This window comes from Pseudophryne corroboree, chromosome 4 (genome assembly GCF_028390025.1).
Source record: "Pseudophryne corroboree isolate aPseCor3 chromosome 4, aPseCor3.hap2, whole genome shotgun sequence".
NCBI classification, from domain to species: domain Eukaryota; kingdom Metazoa; phylum Chordata; class Amphibia; order Anura; family Myobatrachidae; genus Pseudophryne; species Pseudophryne corroboree.
In genome coordinates this window covers 932308696-932328945 of record NC_086447.1, presented here as the reverse complement: position 1 = coordinate 932328945, position 20250 = coordinate 932308696, and the positions used below count along the sequence as shown (strand labels likewise).

Genomic DNA, 20250 nt, shown 5'->3' with positions numbered 1-20250 from the left:
AGGCTGTTGCAGTGGACTTGCTGACGACACCGTGGATGTACTAGTTTGTTTACCTGTTCCCTCCTCTACCACTAATCCCCAGAGTTCTTTTAAAAACTAAGAAGGGAAAGCATTTAGGCAATTCTAATTGCCCCTGATTGGCCTCGACGGGCGTGGTACTCGGACCTCCTAACCATGGCGCTGGAGGATCCCTGGCCTCTGCCGCTCCATAACGATTTTCTTCGGCAAGGTCCGTTTGTCTGTCCAGATTTACAGCGGCTGCATATGATGGCTTGGAAGTTGAGAGGGAAATTCTAGCTAGAGAGGGTCTTCCCTCCAGGGTCATTTCCACCATGATCCAGGCCAGGAAGATGGTTACATCAAAACATTATCATCGTATCTGGAAAAAGTATGTTTCCTGCTGTGAACGTAGAAAGGTTTCTCCCAAGGAATTTAGAATTGTCCGTTTTCTACTTTTCCTGCAAGCGGGAGTGGATATGGGCCTATGTTTAGGCTCCATCAAAGTTTACATTTCTGCGTTCTCTATTTTCTTCCAGAAAAAGCTTGCTGTGTTGCCAGAAGTACAAACTTTCCTGAAGGGAGTTCTTAATTTGCAACCACCCTTTGTACCTCCCACGGCTCCGTGGGACCTCAATATGGTTCTGTCCTTTCTCCAGTCGGACTGGTTTGAACCCTTACATAGGGTGGAGTTACAATTTCTCACCTGAAAGACGGTGATGTTGTTAGCATTGACGTCTGCCAGGCATGTCTCTGAGTTAGGGGCCTTATCCTGTAAGAGCTCTATTTCGATATTTCATGAAGACAGAGCGGAACTTAGGACCCGTCCTCAGTTTATGCCTAAAGTGGTGTCAGCCTTTCATGTGAATCAACCTATTGTGGTTCCAGTGTTATCTGACGCTTCCGTTGGTCCTGAGTCTTTGGATGTGGTCAGGGCCTTGTGGATTTATGTCAAAAGGACGGCCCGTCATCGGAAATCTGACTCGCTGTTTGTCCTTTATGATGCCTCCAAGATTGGTCGGCCGGCTTCTAAGTAATCAATTGCTCGATGGCTCAGGTTGACCATTCAACAGGCGTATACTTCGGCGGCTCTGCCCCTGCCAACGTCTATTCAGGCCCACTTGACAAGTGTCGGTGGGATCTTCCTGGGCGGCTGCCCGGGGTGTATCGGCCCTACAATTGTACCAAGCTGCTACTTGGTCTAGTTCGAACACGTTTGTCAAATTCTATAGGTTTGATACCTTGGCCAAGCATGACCTTCAGTTTGGTCAGGCGGTTTTGCAGGGGTCTCAGCACTCTCCCACCCGTTTGGGAGCTTTGGGACTTCCCCATGGTACTAAAGTACAAGACCCCAGTATCCACTAGGACGTAAGAGAAAAAAGGAAAGTAATACCTACCGGTAATTCCTTTTCTCGTAGTCCATAGTGGATACTGGTTGGCCGCCTCAGTGCTTCGTTCCTGCTTACCTGTGTAAGTATTTGGTTGGACTGGCGTTGTGGTCCTGTTATATTGTTGGGATAGCTGTAATATCCGGGTTGGGTTGGTGTTGCTATCCTCTGTTCTGGTTAGCACCCTCCTTCCGTTTATGGGGGGTAATTCTGAGTTGATCGCAGCAGCAAGTTTGTTAGCAATTGGGCAAAACCATGTGCACTGCAGGTGGGGCAGATGTAACATGTGCAGAGAGAGTTAGATTTGGGTGGGTTATTTTGTTTCTGTGCAGGGTAAATACTGGCTGCTTTATTTTTACAATGCAATTTAGATTTCAGTTTGAATACACCCCACCCAAATCTAACTCTCTCTGCACATGTTACATCTGCCACCCCCTGCAGTGCACATGGTTTTGCCCAACTGCTAAAAAATTTCCTGCTGCGATCAACTTGGAATTACCCCCATGGTTGTGTGTTGGCTTGTTGCCTCACCGCTGTTATATTGTCTTTTCTCTCATATTATGTCCGTCTCCTCAGGCACAGTTTTCCTAGACTGAGTCTGGTAGGAGGGGCATAGAAGGGAGGAGCCAGCACACATATACACACTAAAGGTTTTTAAAGTGCCAGGCTCCAGTGGACCCAATCTATACCCCATGGTACTAAAGTACAAGACTCCAGTATCCACTTTGGACTAGGAGAAAAGGAATTACTGGTAGGTATTAAATTCCTATTTTTTACACTGCAATTTAGATTTTAGTTTGAACGCACCCCACCCAAATCTAACTCTCTCTGCACATGTTACATCTGCCCCCCCCTGCAGTGCAGCATGGTTTTGCCCATTAGAGGAAAAGTTTGCTGTTGCGATCAGGTCTGAATTAGGCCTTATTCAGCAAGCATAACATTTTCCCAACTATCGGGCCAGTGCGCACGCACAGGGCACATTATGTATGTGCGCAGCCCGGGAGATGCGATCGCATCGCAGTCATGTGGACGCCTTTGCCTGACTGACAGGCAGAGGCATTCACAGGGTGGTCGTGGGTGGCGGAGTGGTGTTGCGGGGGTATGGTGACTAAAACGCAGGCAGGTCTTGGCCTTTTTTGGGGTGGCCATGTGACGTCACTTGCGGTCACTGTGATGGGAAAAATGGCGGCGGAGCGTGTCTGTGCGCAGCTTGGCTGAGTATGCAGGGGACTACCGGTATTTGCCAATGCCTGTGTTGCGTTCGCATTTATATTTATGTGTCCGCACCGCATTTTCATCTTATACAGCACTTTATTATACGTGTAACTGGGATATATAAGAAGATTACGACTGATGTCATTGTGGTTTTTTTTCTATCAGCCGCAGTCGATACGTCTGCACCAAAGAGTTTATCAAGCAGCGTGAAATGTAAGTAGTTCCACAGAACGCTGAAAAATGACTGTAATAGATGTTTACCTATAAATAATAATCTTTCAAATCATTTTAAAATGTGCTGTGTCTATGGGTGTGGATCATCAAATCGACGGTGTCTAGGTCGACAATGTTTAGGTCGACCACTATAGGTCGACAGTCACTAGGTCGACAGGGTTGGAAGGTTGACAGGTTTCGAGGTCGACATGTGCTAGGTCGACAGGTCAAAAGGTCGACATGAGGGTTTTTTTGTGTCGTTATCTGCGTACAGTGACCGGGAAGCCGAAGTAGTGCACTGTGTCCCCTCGCATGGTGAGCAAACTTTGGACAAGGTGCCTCGCTCCACTACCGCTTCGCTCGGCACAGATTACCGTTCCAATCATAGTCCACGTGGATCGTTAAGTATGAAAAAGTTCAAAAATAGAAAAAAAATGTGAAAAAGTCATGTCGACCTTTTGACCTGTTGACCTAGCACATGTCGACCTAGAAACCCTGTCGACCTAGTGACTGTCAACCTATAGTGGTCGACCTAAAAATTTTCGACCTAGACAGTGTCGATCTTCAGACCGGATCCCGGATCTATCTGGGGGGTATATTTACTAAGGTGAGAGTTGTTTGCAGAAGTGGAGATGTTGCCCTTAGCAACCAATCAGATTCTACTTAACATTTATCTAGCTGTTATCTAGCTAGAATCTGAGTGGTTGCTCTGTGCAACATCCCCACTTCTAAAGGACCTGCACCTCAGTAAATATATCTCTATCTATCTATCTATCTATCTATCTATCTATCTATCTATCTATCTATCTATCTATCTATCTATCTATCTATCTATCTATCTATCTATCTATCTCTGTCTGTCTGTTCTGTCTATCTGTTCTATCTATCTATCTATCTATCTATCTATCTATCTATCTATCTATCTCCCTGTCTCTCTGTCTATCCATTGGTTGTAAGACATTCCCAGGCGTGTCATTGACACTTTATGATTGTGCTGGTTAGTACACATCTACAGTATATCTCCTTTCTTTAAAAAATCCATATACTACGTTGATGTTCTTTTGGTATTTTGGCTGTGCTGCTTAAATAACAGAAGTTGATTGGTCGATATAGGCAACTGTTCTACTTTATCTCTCTCCAATGCTTGATGGGTTTCCGTAATCTTACCCTAAGCCCACCTCGAATCCTCCTCTGGGCCCTCCCTGGATGGTCATGCAGCAGATTCCAGAAGAGGCAAATGGGGCGGAATGGCTGGAAGTGAGACGCTCTTTCTACCTTTTTCCTTTAGTACATAGGGGTCATTCCGAATTGATCGTAACTGTGCTAGATTTAGCACAGCTACGATCAGACACTCAGACTAGTCCAAACCGTATGTCATTGCTGCGATGAACTCTGACTTAGGCCCTATGTGTATGGAAGATGCCAGAACATACTGGTGATGACCTGTAATAAGCCAGGCGCACATACTACACACAGAGATGTGAGTAGTGTACAGCGCAGTGTATATGGAATATACGCATTGTTTTCCGTGGCACACATGATGCGCAAGTGACATCCTACATCTATGGAAGGGGAGCTGAGTTTCGCTAGCTAAAGGGTTAAATAAAAAATGGAGGACAGAAACCTGTACTGATCTTTTAGTTTTTTTCAACCGCGCGCATATTTCTATCAGGCCTCACAATCCGGCGTTCAGTACTCACCCTAAATATATGCCAGATGGATAATCAGGAACAATAGTACATATCTAACAGTGCTACACATCCGCATAGCCTGTCGTTACTAAATGAAGCTTATAGTGTCAGGAGCCTGTACAGGTGCCGCACACAGAGGATTACCAGATAGCAGCTTCCCCACTCTCCAGGGGGTCACAAAACGCGGCGCTGATTTGAATTGCGCCAGTCTGTGTCAGCGCTGCGCTATTTCCTACAGCGGTTCACTGAAACCTAAACAGCGCTGTTTACGCCTTGCGTGACATTCCAAAATCTCCTGCTGGTGACACTTAGGGGGGAATTCAATCCACTAGATCAGTGGTTCTCAAACTCGGTCCTCAGGACCCCACACAGTGCATGTTTTGCAGGTAACCCAGCAGGTGCACAGGTGTATTAATTACTCACCGACACATTTTAAAAGGTCCACAGGTGGAGTTAATTATTTCACTTGTGATTCTGTGAGGAGACCTGCAAAACATGCACTGTGTGGGGTAATGAGGACCGAGTTTGAGAACCTGTGCACTAGATGGTTCCAGACGGGGCAATTCAATTGTTGCTCCGTCCAGGTGCGAATCGCTATCTGCCTCCTGAGGTGGCGACCTGAAATGTGCGAAAAAAGCGGCTGTTTGGGGCGCAATGTGCCAGAAAAAAAAAACATTTGAATACTTCTCCGCAATCTTTCGGCGGTTTAGACAGAATATTGAGAGCGAAAAAGCAACTGAATTGCCCCCTTAACAGTTTATTTTCCTAAAAAAGTATAAAATTACCCAAAAAAAATACACTGCAACACAAACACAGCACAATGGGGGCAATTCAGACTCAATCGCTATTGTGCTAAAATACAGATCGACAGTTATCGGCCGTCTGTGCATGCGCTGAGTCCGCATTGCGCAGGGTTTCACAATGTGATTGACAAGCAGCAGTCAAGGGCAGCAACGCGGCGTTGGTGGGGATTGGTGTCATGGCTGCTTTCGGGGCGGCTGGATGACATTGCCTGTGTTTCCTGCAATGGGAAACATGCGCATATGCAGCCTGGGGGTCTACCTCTATTTCACAATTTCTGCAATTGAATTGCGATCGCATCGCAGAACAGCGCCACACATGCTGAGCAGCGTTGCCCTGTGCTGGGCGGCCCCAACATGTCATTTTATCATTAGCATTTTAGCATTTTTAGCAAAACTGCTACTGAGTCTGAATGACCCCCAATGTGGATGATGCTGCACAGGTCTTTTCCTCAGTGCTTGGTAAGCAGATCACACAGCTGACATCACAGAAGGAAATCGAGGGGCAAGGAGCAACATGTCGGAAAATAATTTGATTTAATACATTATTCTTTTTGTGCTGTAACTGTCCTGGTTTTCCCGACGCAGCATTTCTGCCGACAATGCTGAGCCTCTGACTGTGATCCAGCGGTGATCTTATTGTATATTCCGCCTTACGGCGTCGGCAGACAGATGTGATATGTCTTTCATGGCAGACAGGAAGGCTGCAATTATGTGCGAGCCTCGGTCATATGATTGGCACACGTGTGATCACTAATTCACTTTTATTTACACACGTAGTAAAGAGTTGGCTGCAGATTCTGGGAAGAACGAGATTCTCCGTCTGAAAATATCCACACATGAGAATGTTCAATATGAGCGGAAAGAACAATATTGTGATACATTTTTATTACAGGAAAGCGTGATGTGAGGTTTTCATATGGGCGGTACAACACATCGGCCTGCACCACGCACAGCAGATAAGAGATTTCAACATGAATCTCAGCTAAGAAGCAAAATGAGTTCTTTGTACGATAGCTGCCGACATGTGACTGACACAGAGACTAGGCTGAAAAACAGCTGAATCTAATGGGATCTGATTACTGGGAGAAGAAATAATGGGATCTGATTACTGGTGGGAAGAGATGATGGGATCTGACTACTGGGGGGAAGAGATGATGGGATCTGACTACTGGTGGGAAGAGATGGTGGGATCTGACTACTGGGGGGAAGAGATGATGGGATCTGACTACTGGGGGGAAGAGATGATGGGATCTGACTACTGGTGGGAAGAGATGGTGGGATCTGACTACTGGGGGGAAGAGATGATGGGATCTGACTACTGGTGGGAAGAGATGATGGGATCTGACTACTGGGGGGAGAGATGATGGGATCTGATTACTGGTGGGAAGAGATGATGGGATCTGACTACTGGGGGGAAGAGATGATGGGATCTGATTACTGGTGGGAAGAGATGATGGGATCTGATTACTGGGGGAAGAGATGATGGGATCTGATTACTGGGGGGAAGAGATGATGGAATCTGTTTAATAAGGGAAAGAGATGATGGGATCTGATTACTGGGGGAAGAGATGATGGGATCTGACTACTGGGGGAAGAGATGATGGGATCTGATTACTGGTGGGAAGAGATGATGGGATCTGACTATTGGTGGGAAGAGATGATGGGGTCTGACTACTGGGGGGAAGAGCTGATGGAATCTGACTACTGGTGGGAAGAGATGATGGGATCTGACTATTGGTGGGAAGAGATGATGGGGTCTGACTACTGGTGGGAAGAGATGATGAGATCTGACTTCTGGGGGGAAGAGATGATGGGATCTGACTACTGGGGGAAAGAGATGATGGGATCTGACTACTGGGGGGAAGAGATGATGGTATCTGACTACTGGTGGGAAGAGATGATGGGATCTGACTATTGGTGGGAAGAGATGATGGGGTCTGACTACTGGGGGGAAGAGCTGATGGAATCTGACTACTGGTGGGAAGAGATGATGGGATCTGACTATTGGTGGGAAGAGATGATGGGGTCTGACTACTGGGGGGAAGAGATGATGGGATCTGACTACTGGGGGGAAGAGATGATGGGATCTGACTACTGGTGGGAATAGATGATGGGATCTGACTATTGGTGGGAAGAGATGATGGGATCTGACTACTGGGGGGAAGAGCTGATGGAATCTGACTACTGGTGGGAAGAGATGATGGGATCTGACTATTGGTGGGAAGAGATGATGGGGTCTGACTACTGGGGGGAAGAGATGATGGGATCTGACTACTGGGGGGAAGAGATGATGGGATCTGACTACTGGTGGGAATAGATGATGGGATCTGACTATTGGTGGGAAGAGATGATGGGGTCTGACTACTGGTGGGAAGAGATGATGGGATCTGACTACTGGGGGAAGAGATGATGGGATCTGACTACTCGGGGGAAGAGATGATGGGATCTGACTACTGGGGGGAAGAGATGATGGGATCTGATTACTGGTGGGAAGAGATGATGGGATCTGACTACTGATGGGAAGAGATGATGGGATCTGACTACTGGGGGAAGAGATATTGGGATCTGATACTGGGGAAGAGATGATGGGATCTGATTACTGGGGGAAGAGATGATGGGATCTGACTACTGGGGGGAAGAGATGATGGGATCTGATTACTGGTGGGAAGAGATGATGGGATCTGACTACTGATGGGAAGAGATGATGGGATCTGACTACTGGGGGAAGAGATATTGGGATCTGATACTGGGGAAGAGATGATGGGATCTGATACTGGGGGAAGAGATGATGGGATCTGATTACTGGGGGAAGAGTGATGGGATCTGATTACTGGGGGGAAGAGATGATGGTATCTGTTTAATAATGGAAAGAGATGATGGGATCTGATTACTGGGGGAAGAGATGATGGGATCTGACTACTGGTGGGAAGAGATGATGGGATCTGATTACTGGGGGAAGAGTGATGGGATCTGATTACTGGGGGGAAGAGATGATGGGATCTGACTACTGGTGGGAAGAGATGATGGGATCTGACTACTGGGGGAAAGAGATGATGGGATCTGACTACTGGGGGGAAGAGCTGATGGGATCTGACTGCTGGTGGGAAGAGATGATGGGATCTGACTACTGGTGGGAAGAGATGATGGGATCTGACTACTGGTGGGAAGAGATGATGGGATCTGATTACTGGGGAAGAGATGATGGGATCTCATTACTGGGGAAGAGATGATGGGATCTGATTATTGGGGGAAGAGTAATGGGATCTGATACTGGGGGTGAGGGGGTCTATCTGAATAATCTGGAGTTTCCCTTGCCTCTTCTGGGAGAATAGGTAATTATGTATCAGTGTTCTCCTGTTTGCCGACACTACATCTCACTACACTTGTAACAAAACGCTCTTACACTCGGGGCATATTTGTTAAAGAATACAATAGCTCCAGAATAGCAAACTGTGTAGGCCCGGACACGGAAGCAGAGTGATAGCCTCCAGCTCTTCTCCGGTAACATAAGAGCTCATCTCCCAGAAAAACACAATGGTAAATTCTGGGGGCACAGGGACTGTTTCTCACGGTGCATGTTTTTGGTTAATACTTTACGTAGTTGATGTTGCGGCATTGTGCTGGTCATACATATTATGACACTTACACATTTGTGCAGCCCGGCTGTCTGCGGCTCGGGCACTCACTCTGCAGAGCCATGGAGACAGTGGCAGTATGTCATACCATCGTAACCGCCCCACTGCGAGCACTGGTCTCCAGTCAGCAGGTCAGTCTGATTACACAGTGAATAGGTCACTGGAAAATATGTTTCATGACAAACCAAACTACAAAGGAAACTCTGCCAAATATCATTTCAGAACATTCTCCCTTGTGTAGAGGAATCTCGGACAATAGAGGGACCCATACCGGAATGATGAGTGATTCCAATATCAGGAACCCCACTAAAGTACAAATCTTCCTTATCTTACCAATTAGGCAGGTTCTGCTGAATGTACGCAATTCCTCATTGCAGCACCTCTATGGCAAATGTAGAATAAGATTGAAGATTGGGGCTCGGCAGCTGCTGTACATGTGTAACAATGCGTGATCGCAGCTACTGTACCTGCAAGTAACAGCATTTACCCGCAGAAAGTGTACGGGGTCGTCCGGCAGGACACAGGTGGTGTGACGGCGGCTAGAGGCCTGGGAGCAGGCCAGGGTGCATACACCAGCCTGTGTTTACAGAAAGCCTGCACGGGTGCCTGACTTCCAGCCATGAATATTTTATAAGCTGGATGAAGGTAGCGACTATATTTAGACTCTGAGACGCGTGGCCTGCTCCCCGGTCTGGTTATTTCTCAGGCTTTGTGAACTGTGGAAATGGACAGAGTTATATCTGTAGCCGTCACACAGAAAGTGAGATTATTATACTAGTACTGATATTTTCTATAGTACATAGTAACAGAGTACATTGTATCTCAGGTAAAAAATCATTCCACATAAAATAACTTGAATGTAAGTATTTTCATATATGAGGTTTTTGACATCATTATCTTTTTGTATCAATATGACAGCAGCCTCATATCATTACTGTGCACTGCTGGTGACCCTGCTCTTTCCACTATATAACTCTCAGTCTGTTGCCTCCATTCCCCTCCTCACATCATGTCACTGCCCCTGTCACATGCAGCCCTGTCCTCACTGACATATCACCCATCTCCTGATATACTCTGTGCTGCTGGAGACCCTGCTCCACCCACTATATAACTCTCAGTCTGTGACTTCCTGCTGCCTCCATTCCCCTCCTCACATCATGTCACTGCCCCTGTCACATGCAGCCCTGTCCTCACTGACATATCACCCATCTCCTGATATACTCTGTGCTGCTGGTGACCCTGCTCCACCCACTATATAACTCTCAGTCTGTTGCCTCCATTCCCCTCCTCACATCACGTCACTGCCCCTGTCACATGCAGCCCTGTCCTCACTGACACATCACTCATCTCCTGATATACTCTGTGCTGCTGGGGACACTGCTGCTCCCGCTATATAACTCTCAGTCTGTGGCCTCCTGCTGCCTCCATTCCCCTCCTCATATCATGTCACTGCCCCTGTCACACGCAGCTCTGTCCTCACTGACACATCACTCATCTCCTGATATACTCTGTGCTGCTGGGGACCCTGCTCCTCCCACTATATAACTATCAGTCTGTGACTTCCTGCTGCCTCCATTCCCCTCCTCACATCATGTCACTGCCCCTGTCACATACAGCCCTGTCCTCACTGACACATCACTCATCTCCTGATATACTCTGTGCTGCAGGGGACCCTGCTCCGCCCACTATATAACTCTCAGTCTGTGGCTTCCTGCTGCCTCCATTCCCCTCCTCACATCATGTCACTGCCCCTGTCACATGCAGCCCTGTCCTCACTGACACATCACTCATCTCCTGATATACTCTGTGCTGCTGGGGACCCTGCTCCTCCCACTATATAAATCTCAGTCTGTGGCTTCCTGCTGCCTCCATTCCCCTCCTCATATCATGTCACTGCCCCTGTCACACGCAGCTCTGTCCTCACTGACACATCACTCATCTCCTGATATACTCTGTGCTGCTGGGGACCCTGCTCCTCCCACTATATAACTCTCAGTCTGTGGCTTCCTGCTGCCTTCATTCCCCTCCTCACATCATGTCACTGCCCCTGTCACACGCAGCCCTGTCCTCACTGACACATCACTCATCTCCTGATATACTCTGTGCTGCTGGGGATCCTGCTCCTCCCACTATATAACTCTCAGTCTGTGGCTGCCTGCTGCCTCCATTCCCTTCCTCACCTTTCACATGCAGCCCTGTCCTCACTGACACATCACTCATTTCCTGATATACTCTGTGCTGCTGGGGACCCTGCTCCTCCCACTATATAACTCTCAGTCTGTGTCTTCCTGCTGCCTCCATTCCCCTCCTCACATCATGTCACTGCCCCTGTCACATGCAGCCCTGTCCTCACTGACACATCACTCATCTCCTGATATACTCTGTGCTGCTGGGGACCCTGCTCCTCCCACTATATAACTCTCAGTCTGTGGCCTCCTGCTGCCTCCATTCCCTTCCTCACATCATGTCACTGCCCCTGTCACATGCAGCCCTGTCCTCACTGACACATCACTCATCTCCTGATATAATCTGTGCTGCTGGGGACCCTGCTCCTTCCACTATATAACTCTCAGTCTGTGTCTTCCTGCTGCCTCCATTCCCCTCCTCACATCATGTCACTGCCCCTGTCCTCACTGACACATCACTCATCTCCTGATATACTCTGTGCTGCTGGGGACCCTGCTCCTCCCACTATATAACTCTCAGTCTGTGGCCTCCTGCTGCCTCCATTCCCCTCCTCACATCATGTCACTGCCCCTGTCACATGCAGCCCTGTCTTCACTGACACATCACTCATCTCCTGATATACTCTGTGCTGCTGGGGACCCTGCTCCTCCCACTATATAACTCTGTCTGTGACTTCCTGCTGCCTCCATTCCCCTCCTCACATCATGTCACTGCCCCTGTCACATGCAGCCCTGTCCTCACTGACACATCACTCATCTCCTGATATACTCTGTGCTGCTGGGGACCCTGCTCCTTCCACTATATAACTCTCTGTCTGTGGCTTCCTGCTGTCTCCATTCCCCTCCTCACATCATGTCACTGCCCCTGTGCAGCCCTGTCCTCACTGACACATCACTCATCTCCTGATATACTCTGTGCTGCAGGGGATCCTGCTCCGCCCACTATATAACTCTCAGGCTGTGGCTTCCTGCTGCCTCCATTCCCCTCCTCACATCATGTCACTGTCCCTGTCACATGCAGCCCTGTCCTCACTGACACATCATTCATCTCCTGATATACTCTGTGCTGCTGGGGACACGGCTCCTCCCACTATATAACTCTCAGTCTGTGGCTTCCTGCTGCCTCCATTCCCCTCCTCACATTATGTCACTGCCCCTGTCACATGCAGCCCTGTCCTCACTGACACATCACTCATCTCCTGATATACTCTGTGCTGCTGGGGGCCCTGCTCCTCCCACTATATAACTCTCAGTCTGTGGCTTCCTGCTGCCTCCATTACCCTCCTTACATCCTGTCACTGCCCCTGTCACATGCAGCCCTGCCCTCGGTATCACAGTAACACGCGAGGACAGGTCACTGCGTCGGTCAGTATCGCAATGTAGTATTACCAGGTATGTACAGACACCACTAATAAGAAGACATCAACGGGATATTACTCTGAGGTTCCTGTCTGATTCGGCAGCGGAGCGCTGTGTAGCAGGATGTCACTCTCTCAGTGCCAGTGTGATGTCAGGCATGTAACATCTCCTTATATACTCTGTGCTGCTGGCTCAGTCACTGACAGGTGCCTCCCAGCGGGGTTATATTTATTGATTTCCAATTTTTGAGCTTTACGGGAAGACTTGGGAAATAAGTGAGAAGTGTCAGGTTTCCCGTCATCTCTCTGGTTTCCACTTGCAGAGGATGTAACAGTAACAGTGGGTGGTAAGTGTCACACCTGACTCATTTGGAGTTCCGACATCGGGATTCGGAAGCGTGTCAGGATCCCAGCAGCATCTTGACTGCATCACGTGACACTGCCCTGTGCAGCTTCCAAAGAGAGTGCCTTCTAGATCCTCCGGCCAGGGCGGCCATCCGGGGGGGACTGTGGGGACTGGTGTCCCGGGCCCTTACAGAGAGGGGGGCCACCCCTGGCTCCTACCACCAATACCTGGAGAGCTGCACCAGGCTGTGAATCAACAGCAGTCTAATGCGTCGGGAGGATTCCTTAAATAATCCTCATGTAGGCATCAGCTCTCTGTGATATACAGTAATAACATGTAATAGATATGTAAGTCATTATACACAGACAAGGGGGTATATTTACTAAAATTCGTATTTGTGTCAATTTGGAGGGAGATTAAACACGAATGACATCGAATGTGTAAATTTGCAACTTTTTGAATTTTTTACGCCAGATTTACTATGCTGTCGTATTCTGCATTTTCGTTTTTTCCGTTGTCGATGTCATTCGTAATTTCGGCCAGTGTTTTACGGGAGTGATTAATAAAACACTGCCGAACTTAACACAATGAATCCCGTCCGGATCAGTGAGATTTGTGCTGGGCTTCTTTGTGTACCTTAAAAAAGTGTTTAAAGAGTTAAAATTCACACAAAAAAAATGCGTGGGGTCCCCCCTCCTAAGCATAACCATCCTCGGGCTCTTTGAGCCGGTCCTGGTTGTAAAAATACAGGGGAAAAATTTACTGGGGTTCCCCCATATTTTAACAACCAGCACCAGGCGCATATGCGCTCCATTGTTTCCAATGGTGGGAACTTTGCAGTCAGCGGTTGAGGTTACTCGCGGTCAACCGCTGACCGCAAAGTTCCCACCATTGGATACAATGGAGTGCGCCGCCTATGCGCTACATTGTATCTTCAGTGCGCAGCCTGACTGACAGCTCAGGAGCGCACAGCCACTCAGGAGAGTGCCATGACGTGGCGCTCCCTGATTGGCTGAAGGGACCCTCTTTGACAGGAGTCACGGGGGGTCCCGGCAGTCGGGGAAAGGGGTCCATGTGTAAACATGGGACACCTTTCAGTGCGTGGTTCGGGATTTTCGGTTTGTATTTTTGCCAAGTACGTGGATTACAAGTAGAAGAGGACCGATCTACACTGGATTGTGTGAGTATAATTTTATTTACAGGTAACCCATGGATTCTACTTGGAGAAGTGGACCGAGCCTCGTGTGAACATAGGTAAGTATGTGTGAATGTAGGTGTGCATGTATGTAATAAAGTTTTACTGTCACGGTGTGTGTGTTCTGGTTTTTCTTGGGTATTTTTTTTGTAGTAGAACTACAGGTACCAGTGGGCCCATTTTTCCACCGCATGCTGGTACTTGTGGTTCTCCAAGTACCAGCTTGCGGGGGAGGCTTGCTGGGACTTGTAGTACTGCTACAAAAAACAATATTCTTTTTTTTACACTATGGCTATCAGCCTCCCCATCCGCAGCCCTTGGATGGGGGGGACAGCCTCGGGCTTCACCCCTGGCCCTTGGATGGCTGGAGGGGGGGACCCCTTGATTTAAGGGGTTCCTACTCCTCCAGGGTACCCCGGCCAGCGGTGACTAGTTAGTGATTTAATGCCAGGGCCGCAGGGACCTATATAAAAGTGTCCCCCGGCTGTGGCATTATCTCTCTGACTAGTGGAGCCCGGTGCTGGTACAAAAAATACGGGGGACCCCTACGCTTTTTGTCCTCCGTATTTTTTGCACCAGGACCAGGCGCAGAGCCCGGTGCTGGTTGTTCAAATATGGGGGATCCCCAGTAAATTTTCCCCCCCGTATTTTTACAACCAGGACCGGCTCAAAGAGCCTGAGGCTGGTTATGCTTAGGAGGGGGGACCCCACGCAATTTTTTCCCCTGATTTTTAACTATTTCACACCCCTTCCCACTGATAAACATGCACGGATCTCACTAATCCGTGCATGCCTATCAGAACACGGTAAAAAAAAGCAGGTCTATTTTAAAACTGCTTTTTTTTTACGATTTGTATTTTTTCACGGCAGTGAGGTATATTTACTAAGGTCCCGATTTTGACCGAGATGCCGTTTTTTCTTCAAAGTGTCATGTCGGGAATTTACTAAGCAAAAATCTCGGCAGTGATGAGGGCATTCGTAATATTTTGGAAGTCCTAGGAAAAAATCACGAATCAATACACCATCGGTCAAATACGCCAGCAATTTGGTAGAAATCGGTAATTTACTAAAAAGTGCAAATCACAAACACTGCCGACAATAGCCAAACACTGCCGTGCAGAAATACAATTCGTGAAAAAGTGCTAAAAAAAAACAGACCTGCTTTTTTATCCCGTGTTTGGATAGGCATGCAGGGATCCATGAGATCCGTGCATGTTTATCAGTGGGAAGGGGATGGGAAAGTGTATTTTTTTTTAAAAAATTGCGTGGGGTCCCCCCTCCTAAGCAAAACCAGCCTCGGGCTCTTTGAGCTGGTCCTGGTTGCAAAAATATGGGGAAAAAAAAGATAGAGGTTCCCCCATATTTAAACAACCAGCACCGGGCTCTGCGCCTGGTCCTGGTTCCAAAAATACGGGGGACAAAAAGCATAGGGGTCCCCCGTATTTCTGAAACCAGCACCGGGCTCCACTAGCCAGATACATAATGCCACAGCCGGGGGACACTTTTATATAGCTCCCGGCGGCCCTGGCATTACATAACCAACTAGTCACCCCTGGCCGGGGTACCCTGGAGGAGTGGGGACCCCTTCAATCAAGGGGTCCCCCCCCTCCAGCCACCCAAGGACCAGGGGTGAAGCCCGAGGCTGTCCCCCCCATCCAAGGGCTGCGGATGGGAGGCTGATAGCCATTGTGTAAAAAAATGAATATTGTTTTTAGTAGCAGTACTACAAGTCCCAGCAAGCCTCCCCCGCAAGCTGGTACTTGGAGAACCACAAGTACCAGCATGCGGAGGAAAAACGGGCCCGCTGGTACCTGTAGTACTACTACTAAAAAAAATACCCCAATAAAAACGGAAGACACACACCTTGAAAGTAAAACTTTAATGCATACATACACACCACCATATACACATACTTACCTTATGTTCACACGAGGCTCGGTCCTCTTCTCCATGTAGAATCCATGGTGTACCTGTGGAAAAAATTATACTCACAAAATCGAGTGTAGAAGCCTCTTCTTCTTTTAATCCAGTTGTAATCCAGGTACTTGTCAAAATAAAAAAACGGACACCCGACCTCGCACTGAAAGGGGCCCCATGTTTTCACATGGGACCCCTTTCCCCGAATGCCAGAAACCCCCTCTGACTTCTGTCTAAGTGGGTTTCTTCAGCCAATCAGGGAGCGCCACGTTGTAGCACCCTCCTGATCGGCTGTGTGCTCCTGTACTGTATGACAGGCGGCACACGGCAGTGTTACAATGTAGCGCCTATGCGCTCCATTGTAACCAATGGTGGGAACTTTCTGCTCAGCGGTGAGGTCACTTTCGGTCACCCGCTGACCACAAAGTTCCCACCATTGGTTACAATGGAGCGCATAGGCGCTACATTGTAACACTGCCGTGTGCCGCCTGTCATACAGTACAGGAGCACACAGCCGATCAGGAGGGTGCTACAACGTGGCGTTCCCTGATTGGCTGATGGAACCCACTTAGACATAAGTCAGAGGGGGTTTCTGGCATTCGGGGAAAGGGGTCCCATGTGAAAACGGTCGGGTGTCCGTTTTTTTATTTTGACAAGTACCTGGATTACAAATGGATTAAAAGAAGAAGAGGCTTCTACACTGGATTTTGTGAGTATAATTTTTTCCACAGGTACACCATGGATTCTACATGGAGAAGAGGACCGACCCTCGTGTGAACATAAGGTAAGTATGTGTATATGGAGGTGTGGATGTATGCATTAAAGTTTTACTTTCAAGGTGTGTGTCTTCTGTTTTTATTGGGGTATTTTTTTAGTAGTAGTACTACAGGTACCAGCAGGCCCGGTTTTCCTCCGCATGCTGGTACTTGTGGTTCTCCAAGTACCAGCTTGCGGGGGAGGCTTGCTGGGACTTGTAGTACTGCTACTAAAAACAATATTCATTTTTTTACACAACGGCTATCAGCCTCCCATCCGCAGCCCATGGATGGGGGGGACAGCCTCGGGCTTCACCCCTGGTCCTTGGGTGGCTGGAGGGGGGGGACCCCTTGATTGAAGGGGTCCCCACTCCTCCAGGGTACCCCGGCCAGGGGTGACTAGTTGGTTATGTAATGCCAGGGCCGCCGGGACCTATATAAAAGTGTCCCCCGGCTGTGGCATTATGTATCTGGCTAGTGGAGCCCGGTGCTGGTTTCAGAAATACGGGGGACCCCTACGCTTTTTGTCCCCCGTATTTTTGGAACCAGGACCAGGCGCAGAGCCCGGTGCTGGTTGTTGAAATATGGGGGAACCTCTATCATTTTTTTCCCCATATTTTTGCAACCAGGACCGGCTCAAAGAGCCCGAGGCTGGATTTGCTTAGGAGGGGGGACCCCACGCATTTTTTATTTAACACTGATTTTTTTTTTTTTTTAAAGTGCACAATGAAGCCCAGCACGGATCTCTCAGATCCGGCCGAGATTCATTGTATTAAAGTCGGCAGTGTTTTACAAGTCACTCACGTAAAACACTGCCTAAAAAAACGAATGACATCGACATCGGTAAAACCGAAAATGCAGAATACGGCAGCTTAGTAAATTAGTCGTACTAAATTCAAAAAGTTGCATATTTACACTTTTGATGTCATTCGTGATTGAACTTTGACCTCAAACGGAAAATTACGAATCTTAGTAAATTTACCCCAGTGTTTGGCTATTGCCGGCAGTGTTTCTGAGTTCGAATTTTTAGTAAATTACCGAGTTGTATAAAATAACAGGCGTATTTGACCAGTGGTGTATTCATTTGTATTTTTTTTCTTTGCCTTCCAAAAAAATACGAATGCCCTCATCACTGCCGAGATTTGAGTTTAGTAAATTCCCGAGATGACACTCTGAAGAAAAAACACCAAATCGGTCAAAATTGGGAGCTTAGTAAATATACCCCAAGGTGTATAGCCGCAGCAGCAGACGGACAATGATGACACATTAATGTCAGCAGTATCCTCACACAGCTAGGAGGTAATCCGCGACTGGCTGTACTGCTTAGTGACACGGGGGAATCCTCCTCGGTGATGTCACATTGATTTCTGCTGATGTCACACACATTGACTTCTGCTGCTGAACCTCTTATTGCTGCTTATTGACTTTTGTGGACGCGGCATAGGGAGGGCGGGGAAAGGGACGCGGCATAGGGAGGGCGGGGAAAGGGAGGCGGCATAGGGAGGGCGGGGAAAGGGAGGCGGCATAGGGAGGGCAGGAAAAGGGACGCGGCATAGGGAGGGCAGGGTTAGGGACGCGGCATACGGAGGGCAGGGTAAGGGACGCGACACACGGAGGGCAGGGAAAGGGACGCGGCATACAGAGGGCAGGGCAAGGGACGCGGCATACGGAGGGCAGGGTAAGGGACGCGACATATGGAGGGCAGGGTAAGGGACACGACATATGGAGGGCAGGCAAAGGGACGCAGCACAGGGAGGGCAGGGAAATACTCGGCTGCTGAATTGCAACATTTGTATACAGTAACTCTTAAACACTGTGGGTACTTTTATTAATCATCGGGTTTAGACCCTGTTGTTAATTATGTACTGGCAGAATGTATTCACAGATACAGGGGCTGCGGGGCCTATAGCAGGGATCTCCGATATATTGTATCTCTGTATATTATATCGCAGTATACTGTATATCCGTATATAGGTGGTCATTCCGAGTTGATCGCTCGCTAGCTAGTTTTAGCAGCCGTGCAAACGCTATGCCGCCGCCCACTGGGGAGTGTATTTTAGCTTAGTAGAAGTGCGAACGCCTGTGCAGCCGAGCTCTGCAAAAACAGTTTGTGCAGTTTCTGAGTATCTCTGAACCTACTCAGCGCTTGCGATCACTTCAGCCTATTCCTGTCCGGATTTGACGTCATACACCCGCCCAGCGAACGCCCAGCCACGCCTGCATTTTTTCAGACACGCCTGCGTTTTTGCAAACACTCCCTGAAAACGGTCAGTTGACACCCAGAAACGCCCCCTTCCTGTCAATCTTCTTGCGGCCGTCAGTGAGACTGAAAACTTCGCTAGAACCTGAGCACATCCACAAAGAGCTTTGTACCCGTACGTCGCGCGTGCGCATTGCGGGCCATACGCATGCGCAGAAATGCCATTTTTTCACCTGATCGCTGCGCTGCGAAAATCGGCAGCAAGCGATCAACTCGGAATGACCCCCATTATCTCTGTATACTGTACCGCTGTATACTGTTTCTCCATATACTGTATCTCCGTTGTATTGCTATACACTGTTTCTCTGTATATTGGACCTAATTCAGACCTGATCGCTAGCAGGGGATTTTTGCGCTGCTGCGATCAGATAGTCGCCGCCTACAGGGGGAGTGTATTTTCGCTGTGCAAGTGTGCGATCGCATGTGTAGGGGAGCTGTACAAACAGATCTTGTACAGTCTCTGCGCAGCCCAGAACTTACTCAGCCGCTGCGATCACATCAACCTGTCCGGGGCCGGAATTGACGTCAGACACCCGCCCTGCAAACGCCTGGACCCGCCTGCGTTTTTCCAACCACTCCCAGAAAACGGTTAGTTGACACCCACAAACGCCCTCTTCCTGTCAATCTCCTTGCGATCGCCCGTGCGAATGGTCCCATCGCTGAGCGGAGACCCGCTTTGTACCCGTGCGGCGCGCCTGCGCGTTGCTGTGTATACGCATGCGCAGTTTAGACCTGATCGCCTGCTGTATGAAAACGCGGCCTAGCGATCAGGTCTGAGTTAGCACCACTGGGCCTGATTCAGGTTGGATTTCAAACTCTGATAAGTAGCAGAATTTGCAATCCTTGTGATCGCGTGTTGGGGGCCGCCCGCCATGCTGACCTACCGCTCCCCTTCCTTGATCAAGCAGAATTTGCGGTCGCACTGCAATTTCTGCTTGATCGCTAAAATTAATTAAGCCTCCTGTCGGCGCACCCCACCGCCATCTTTTTGATTGCGGTGGCTGCGTGTGACGTTATGAAGCCACACCAATCACGCCCCCCTTTTGTGCCGGTACGCCCCCATTTCTAAGACACCCCCCCCCGCAATGCTCCGTCTCCGCCTTGGGTATAGAGCGTTGCCGCCCCTCCGGTCCGCAAATGCCTCTGCCTGATTGGCAGGCAGAGGCATTCCTATTTTCTGTGGGCGCATGCGCATGACTGACGCATTGCCCGCATACTTTTGGTAATTTTTTCGCGGTTGGATCGCTTATTGCAATCCGACCTGAATCAGCCCCTTTGTGTTTCAGCTTAT

The 20250-nt window shown here is 48.7% G+C and overlaps 1 protein-coding gene across 12 annotated transcripts in view; it reads left to right on the top strand.

Annotated features, from left to right (window-relative positions):
* The window catches only part of LOC134910737 (spermatogenesis-associated protein 7-like), a 402706-nt gene that overhangs the window by 223643 nt on the left and 158813 nt on the right, over window positions 1–20250 (top strand). For 11 of the 12 annotated variants that reach the window (XR_010176279.1, XM_063919092.1, XM_063919087.1 and 8 more), the window contains one exon: window positions 2766–2813. The exons of the other annotated variant lie outside the window; for it this stretch is intronic. Coding sequence is in view for 10 of the 11 variants with exons in the window: in XM_063919092.1 (XP_063775162.1) it covers window positions 2766–2813 (48 nt within the window). In the remaining variant the exon portion in view is untranslated. The remainder of the gene's footprint in view (window positions 1–2765; window positions 2814–20250) is intronic. 12 annotated transcript variants of the gene reach the window in all.